The sequence below is a fragment of the Rhea americana genome, unplaced genomic scaffold (assembly GCF_003343005.1).
Source record: "Rhea americana isolate MKP2758 unplaced genomic scaffold, rheAme1 scaffold_216, whole genome shotgun sequence".
NCBI classification, from domain to species: Eukaryota; Metazoa; Chordata; class Aves; order Rheiformes; family Rheidae; genus Rhea; species Rhea americana.
The window spans coordinates 599,178-607,596 of record NW_028186312.1 but is presented as its reverse complement, the minus strand read 5'-3'; the positions used below and the strand labels follow the sequence as shown (position 1 = coordinate 607,596).

The 8,419-nt window shown below is 41.8% G+C and overlaps 1 protein-coding gene and 1 long non-coding RNA gene across 3 annotated transcripts in view; one reads left to right on the top strand and one right to left on the bottom strand.

Moving 5' to 3' along the window:
• Nucleotides 1-3,161: 3,161 nt before the first annotated feature.
• On the bottom strand, nt 3,162-5,983 carry LOC146595755 (uncharacterized). Of its 2 annotated transcripts, none has more exons than XR_014895864.1 (2): nt 5,844-5,983; nt 3,162-4,794 (listed from the first exon to the last, which is right to left on the bottom strand). It is a non-coding gene; the product is annotated as an uncharacterized LOC146595755 (long non-coding RNA). The 2 variants fall into 2 exon arrangements; XR_014895865.1 differs by having other exon boundaries at nt 3,162-4,790.
• Nucleotides 5,984-6,148: 165 nt separating this feature from the next.
• The window catches only part of ARRDC3 (arrestin domain containing 3), a 12,721-nt gene continuing 10,450 nt past the window's right edge, over nt 6,149-8,419 (top strand). The window contains exon 1 of the mRNA XM_085305149.1: nt 6,149-6,686. Coding sequence (XP_085161275.1) covers nt 6,407-6,686 — 280 coding nt within the window. The 5' untranslated portion in view covers nt 6,149-6,406. The remainder of the gene's footprint in view (nt 6,687-8,419) is intronic.

Sequence of the window (8,419 nt, the reverse complement as noted above, 5' to 3'; positions counted from 1 at the left end):
AGTACATTTTATGTTTTCCATTCATTGCATGAAATACAGAAACTGCCCACAGTAGGCTTTTTCTTTCCAGATTCTTCCTTTGATATGAACACCTCAACCACCAGACAGCAAGTCACACTTACTATCACATTACCTCCAGACTACCCTTTTCTGTGCAATGGAACACCTTCCACAGGAGGGATAAACATTGCCTCTCCTCCCTCCAAATATGCTATCGTCAAGTCAATGTAGTCGCTAATGAGATAGGAAATGAGTTTACATCTTCCTATTAACAGTAGCTTATTGATTCATCAGTAAGGAGAGCACCGCAAGGTTTTCTTGCTATGCTTTTCAAAAATCAATGACCACTCTCAAAATCATCATGCAATACATCCAATGTTGTAGGTGTACTAAGTGTGCGGTGAGAATTCATACTAGAGAAAGCCCCAGAAAGCAACAAAAGCCGAAGGATGCCCAATTTCTGCATTCTGAGTGGAGTTCAGTATGAATACATTGTTCAGTCATATGAAGGCTGGAGCAGTTCTGAGCATGTACGAAAGTGCAAATCTAGGCACCCAATAAACTTCTTTAAAATAAAAGAGCCCCCTCCAAGGTCGGTGAAAGTTCACTAAGAATTTTTTGGGTATTGATTTTGGACTTGGTCACCTAAATTCCACATATTTATACATCAACATCTTTTTAATGGATCTCTCTCTGCACAGTAGTCTGTGACATAAAGGACTATGACTCCAGGTTGCCTAAACCCCCAAGCTAGCATCAGAAACATGTGGACTTGTCATAAAAGGAGCAGAACATACTGACACCATGCAGTCATTGATAATGAAATAGTTAAGTCTAAATGAATTGGTATCAACAATAATTTTCAAGTTCCCAGGGAAGATTCTCATGAAATGTAGTATGCAGTACCCAGCAGGCCAGGATTTTTTTTCTTTTTCCTTACTATACTTTTCTAATAATCTTTTCTCTCTCAGAAAGGAAGAAATAAACTAACTCAAGGGAGAGCTTGCCAGTTTCAGTAAATTGTTAAGTGAGATCTAATCATTGCCTCTACAGAAGCCTGGAATCTTGCCATCTTTCTCAGAGCTACTGACTCTAGTAATAGCCACAGCATCACCTTCCTGGTTTTCATCAGCAAAAAGGATTTGGATCTAACTCTTTTAAACTTTATGCTCGTTCAGCATCCACAAGACCAAAAAAATGCAAAGCACAGGAGAACAGTTACAATCACCATGCCTGAACCTCAATCTTTACAAAATTCAAAATGATACATTGTAACTAAAGTTATGCCAGTACAAAAGCTATTTAATGCTTTTTTTACCACAGTATCAGCTTTCCAGAGTGACTTTTACCATACCTATTTTATGCATCTTTTATAATTTGGATATACATGTCACCAGTCATAGGTTATCTGAATACCACAGGCAAATTTAGTCCATGAATTTGGTGTTTATATTTGCCTGTGATAAACTGSATCTCAAACTGGACCTACAGGCCTAGAAAACAAGAACAGTACTTACTTACCTCAGTAAGTAATGGGTTTCCTGTGTCATCCACAGAAAGGATTATAGGAGTTCATCATGTACAGGGCCAGATAAAGGTTACTRGAGGTTCCTGACAAGTAATAACCAAGCTAAGTATACAAAAAAAAGTAAGTCTTCTATTTATTCTAAGATGACATTTTAGAATCTCTGTCATCTAAGATGACAAAACTTGATTATCTTTGTATCCAGCTTTTAAAATCATGTTTCAGGATCTATAAAAACTTTAATATTTAGCCTACAGACAGTTCACTTGAAAAAATAAAAATACAACTCCATAAAATTAGCAAGTATTTAAAGGTAACTGAACATCTGAAAAATAAGCTGATAAAACATCTGTCTTAATTACTTTTCATGGATAGCATTTATATAAAAGCAGATTAAAAAGGGTTTGACATTACTTTATTGGCAATGTAGCTTTTAATAAATGGTATTTTGATTTCAATTTAAATACTATTTATTTTTTCAGTGATTTTTATCATGCAGATTTTGTAATTACAACTCAGTCTAAGGTAAAATTTTCAAAAACAAATATGGCTTAACAAATAACCCCTCTTAAGAGTTGAATATTTATCTCTTGCAACCCTTTGAGATTTAGTTTCTAAGTTAYTTAACAGCTTTAGAAAATGTTGCTCATAGAGTGCTTAACTTCAGTTTTGTCTTATTTTCCTAAGAGTAGGTGCGTGGATACTATTCTACATGAAAAGAAATTACAGTGTTTAATAATCAGGTGCTGAAAATGAAAAACAGGGACAATCTGCAATAGGAAGAAGGGAAGGTACAGGTGACTCTTGAGTAAGTCAAAGCATAAAAGTGAATGTTAACAAGCCTTATGAAGCTAAACTGAGAAGAATTTGGAAAGACAGTTTGCCAAGGGCGGAAGGCATAAAYGATGAATGGCAGGTTTACAGGAGCGCATGGGCAAAAAGCTGCTAAATGACAAGGCAGGCAGTTCACCAGATTTGCCACAAGATGGCATATAACATTAAAATATCAGCAATACAAAAATATAAATGAACAGTGTACTGTCAGCAACATAAAAAATGAATTATAACAACTGAATGTATGAATGACTACTGTCAGGACAAGGAAAATGCATGAATGTATGTGAATAAAATGTCATTATGCAAAACTGTTCTGCATTTGATTTTGTAATACATGTTTTACTATATCATGAGTGCCAGTCTGTATTAATCTTAGTGCTCCAAATTTAAATTACATATAATCATACATAATAGTGAGGTGATATATAACATGCCTAGAAAACCAGTCTATATGGAATCAGAAAGATGGAAGAGCAGCAAAGACACAGTGAGCAGCATCTCTGGTGAGAAATAGGCCCAGATAAGTCAGGACAACCTAATATGGGTGAAAAGGGTAAAAGAAAATGTGAGTGGTGAGCTGAGAGAAGCGCACAGCAGCCCACACTCAACCAAACTGAATGGGTAGCAATTTGTGACCTGGGRAGGGGAATTAGATGGGTGAGTGGGTAAGAGCCAAGCTAGATGGATGGCAGGCAGGACAGCAAGCAGGAGGAGGCAAAAAGGCAGGGAGAGAAACCAGACCAGTGTGGTTTGGGGGCTGAGTTATCACATCATTCCCCAGCTTTCAGAAATCATTAGGCAAATTTGAAAGAGATTTTTATTTTATATATACATACATTTTTCTTTTCTCTATATATGAGACTGATACAACTTGTTTCATTTGTCTCCTGATTTCAGCGCTACTTTGGTGAATTCAAAGCTCTTCATAAACTCTTTTCAGAACTCATCAGATCTAAACACGTTTACCTGAAAGGAGATTCTTAGTCAAATCAATCCCAAATCTAAGACTTTAAGTTAATGCACCAAATATTGTTAGATTCATGGCAAAACCTTGTGAACTGGGAATTTGTAGTTGTGCCCACTACAACCAACAGGATGTAATACAGGAAATGCTTTCTTTTCAATCCATTCTCCTTACCCAGGTGAGTGGCTGCAGGAAGGCAATTCATGCTTTTTAGGAAAAAAGAGGAAATAAAGGGAAAAAAACAGAAGAATGTCTCCTGAATGGGGCACTAGGAGAAGGAAGATCATTATTTCAGAGAAGAGTAGCTCTTGGCTTAGATGCTTTAAATGCATACAGATCAGAGTTAATATGGAATTCATTTGTAATTTTTTTCTACCAAGCTTAAACAGAAATTTAGAGCACTTTCATGTGAATCAGCATATCTGATCACTCAGAATATTTTTTAATTAACTCAGCAGCATAGCAATACATGAAAATTAGAGAGCTTCACAGATCGTGGAATTCTGCATTTCATGGATATGCAAATGTCCTAGTAATTTCAATGGACTCAATTCTATGTGTTTAGAAAAACTTTCAAGAAGTCTGAACTAGCTGCAGAGTAGCTGCAAAAACTGCAATGAATTGTACCTGTCTCACCACTGCAATGAAACCTAGGTTTATCAGTACTCTCAAGATGTCCAATATGTCTGAGGAATAGGGTTACTCTCCACTGCATTCTTCTCCAAATAATCCAGGAACTGGAAAGAGCTGTCTGCTGCCCAGCATGACATATGATCAGGGCTCCAACTGTCTGCAAATTGGTCAAATCTAACAAAACAGAACTTGGTCCACAAGCTCAAAAATAGTAGGATCTTCCCAATAGCCTACTCACATGAAATACTTAGAACACATCCCACGCCATGACAGAAGCCATGTTATTCTAGTGTGTCCAGAAATGGCTTGATAAAAGACAGCAATCCTACTGGTCGGGGGGCAAGTTAAGGCTACACCGTCAGTACATCGTACACATGAAGAGGGGCTTACAGCAGCTTAACAAAACGTGTTATCTTCTCCAATAAGCCTGGAATGTGCGTATCTAGTAAGTGCAAAAAATAGATCATCTATTTGAGTAAATAAAAGAGAAAATATTATATGTCATACTTCAATCACATACAAAGTTCTCCTTTATCAAGAAGTACACAAAAAATATCCATATGAATATTCACTTGAGTCTTTAGCCTTCATAGATCTTAACTCGATCTGCAAGAGGTAACTTCTGTGCACTTCAAATCTTTGCAGATCCAGACTGATAGAGGTACATGGTGACAATGAACCCAGAACCTGAAGGAGAGGAGCCATGACTTTCCTGCCTGAACTCCATGGATGCTGGCACAGAAGCAGCATATCATTTGGCTGACAGTTTTCGTATGTCCTATAGCAAATCCAAGGAGAGTGATCTGTGACTGTAGAAGACAAGATTATCTTCTACCTTGTAGAAAAGAGGAAAAACATGCAAATAAACAGTTATATGAAACCATCTGCATCTAAAGATAGGATAACAAAAGGAAAATGATTATCAGAAAAAGAATGAAATACCTCTACTTCTTTTACAAGTCATCTAAGTAAGTATGGATATTTACCACAAGATGGTGCAAAAACATAAGTTCTAACATACCAGAACATGGCTAAACATTTTAAGCATAAGAATCTCCACCAGGTGTCAGGCCAGAAAAAATATGAATGACTTTTTACTTCATCAAACAAGTAAATACAGGCATACTGCTTCAAAATATAACTGTCAGTTTCAACTTTCTTTTAGCTCTGTATTTCGCTGACCTGGAAAGAATACAATTCCCAACACACACTAGTTTTTGTTAAACATTAACCACCTACATTAGATGTCCTGTTGAAAACCTTATGTCATTAGTAAGATAAAAAATAGAAATGTAGCATTTAAGAATTTAATCTAGAACGTTAATCCAAGAAATAGCACCACAGGAAAAAAAATAAAATAAGCAACAGCAAAACAAGCAAACCAAACCCCAAACTAAGCTACTGTACAACAATTAATTACATTTAGAAGTATTAACATAAGAAATTCCACCCTGACAGACGCTTAAATGTTTGCTTTTGCATAAGGCTCACTTTTGGAAACAAGATTATTATCAAAGACCTTCCCCGATGCCAGGTTTGATTTTTTTTTTTTTCCCTGTCAGTCCTCTAGAAAGCAGATGAGCTGCATCTTGCGAGTCCGTGCAGCGAATCCAAAGACCACCTAGAAATCACTGTTTTAAAGCAAATCAAAGCAGAAAAACCTTCTCCCCTTCATCCTTGCGGCAGCCTGTGCTGCGCGGGGCCCCCTCAGCGAGGCGCCGGCGGGCACGGGCGGCCCGGCGCGGCCCGCTGCCTGCGCCCTGCCCGCGGCCGGTCGCTTCACCAGCAGCGAAGAGCTCTGGGCGACGTCCGCGGCGCGGCGGAAAGCGCCGCGGAAAGCGCCGCGCACACGCGGCGTCCCCTCCGCGCCGCCGCTGTTTTTACCGTTAACGGTAAAAACCCCCCGAGGGGGGCTCCCGCCGCGGCTCCTCCCGGCCGCCTCGGCCTGACCCGGCCCGGCCCGGCCCGGCCCGGCCGCTCCTCCCCGCCGCCGCCGCCGCCGCCGTTCCCCTCCCGGCTCCCCAGCGCCCACCTCAGCGCGGCGCCACGCCACGCCACGCCGCGCCACGCCGAGCTCGCTCGCTCGCGCGCGCGGCGGCGGCGCGCGGCGGCGGCGGCGGAGTCGCGCATGCGCGGCGGGGTTGTTTTTCACAAAGCTGTTCTTAAAGTGAGCTGGCAGCGCGCAGGCAGCGTCTTTGTAGGGAGACCGCAGCGCCGGGCAGCCGCGCCGCGCCGCGCCGCGCCTGCCGCCCCGCCGCAGCAGCAGCGAGCGCTGGGGCTTTCCGGGCGGCCCCGATGACGGGCTGGTAGGGCACACGCTGATCCTGCCGGCAAGCGCCTTGCACGGCAGAGGCGTTGATCAGTGTAAAGTGAAGATCGCATTTTATATGAGATCTTGACTTTTTTTTTTTTCTTACAGTATATTTTTGTACACTTTGTTATAAAACATGGTGCTGGGGAAGGTGAAGAGTTTGACAATAAGCTTTGACTGTCTCAATGACAGCAATGTCCCCGTCTATTCTAGCGGGGACACCGTCTCAGGAAGGGTCAATTTAGAAGTTACTGGGGAAATTAGAGTAAAATCTCTTAAAATTCATGCAAGAGGACATGCAAAAGTACGTTGGACTGAATCTAGAAACGCTGGATCCAACACTGCCTATACACAAAATTACACTGAAGAAGTAGAATATTTCAACCATAAGGACATCCTAATTGGGCACGAAAGAGGTAAGATTTTTTTACTTACTAATTCATTATATGCAGACATTTTTCTGGAAAAGGACGCATCTTTGCRTCGTTTTGGTTAATCCTCTTTTAAGTGTGTACCTTATAAAATCCACTATTTCTAAAGACGAGCAGAGTACCTTCTTGGGATTTTTGTTCCATCATATGGACATTTACTTAATGTTAGAACTGTACTGAGATGCATCTGCAAAGTGCCTGCAAACAGGACTTTCTTAAACTGTCTGCCATTTAACGGAGCTTTTTCATAGGGATTTGCAATTAATTAATACTGTGTCTTTGAAATGCAGTATTGTTTTGTCATAGTGACATTAGCAAGATTTGTTTTTTTCTGTGGGAAAAGGAAAAAAATCAAACCCAGATAGACAGTAAATGACTTTCCTGGTAACAGCCTATCAGATTGTGAATATAATTAGAACATAAAACTAGACTTCTTGACATATTATAAATACAGTTCTGCTTTTCAGACTGATATGTGGTGATTTTAAAGATGGATCATTTCTGGCAGGTAGAAGATACCCCGTGGCTTATTTTGACATATGCTATCACCACCCCACGTGTAATTTCCCCCTCCTTCCTGTGCTTTAAACTACTAGTAAATTCGTAAATTACCTTGAATTTCTCCTACTAAACCCTTGTGTGGGAGCCTCGAATGTAAAGATCTGTCCGAAGGGCCAGATACAGCCCGCAGTTGTTTAATGGCAGCATCATTTCTAAGTTGGGGAGTTCTGGAACCTGCATTCAATGAAAACCCGGTCTGCCATGCCCCGATGGAAACGAAAAGTGCCCTGCAAATTCCCCCATTCGGGCTGTGGSGAAGGGGGTAGCACCTTGTGAGGAGGAGTGCGGGTCTTCGGTGTGCGAATCTATTGTTCGCGTGGTTACATTGTGAAAGTATAGGGGACTCTAAGCTTGTTTTTCTGAAGTTTCCACCCTTTGTTAGAAGCGGTTCAATCCTGTTTGGGACCAGTCCTGGGGAGAGGGAGGGGGTGCTCCTTCTCCTCTCCGCAGATTGGTTACACGCGTCAGGTGGTGGCGATGACTTAATTCCTAGCACAAGAAAATAATGTTAAAACTGGTTATGTAATTGTGGTTGCTTTTTTTTTAATATGCAGCATATTTACTGCAGAGATCGGTGCATGAATAGGRTATTTTCCTTTCCATTTTTAGGAAGAAATGTATTTTTTAAAGAAGTTGGATTGCAGATTACATTGAGCCTATTGCAAGGCATTTTTTGAAATAAACACTACAGCAGGGCTGAGTTTTTTAACCTTGTTACTGTGATGCAAGAAAGTATAGGCTACTAAGGAGGTGGCTTGTAGCWGAAATACTCTTTATGCTACTGCCGAGGAGGTATTTCACCCATGCGAAACTTAATTCACCTCCAGTTTGCAGCCGCGAGAAACGTGCGAACACGCATGAGCCTTTCATGGCAGGGTGCACGTTTACGAGTAGGAGGGCAACCCACTGCTCCCAACTGGCTGCTTGAGCAGCAGCAATGACTYTGCACGGGGTTGGGGTGGGGGGTGTAGATCCAAGTGCTGACAGCGATCGTGCCGGATGGCCTTTTGGCTGGAGACGGAACAAAAGATCGGAGGGAAGGGGCAGACGTGACCTGCTGGGGCACCAGAAGGGGCGCGGGGCTCGCACCGTCCCGGCGCGCGAGCCGTGGGCGGCGCGCGGGGGGCGCCGCTGCGCCCCTGCCCCCGCGGCCGGGC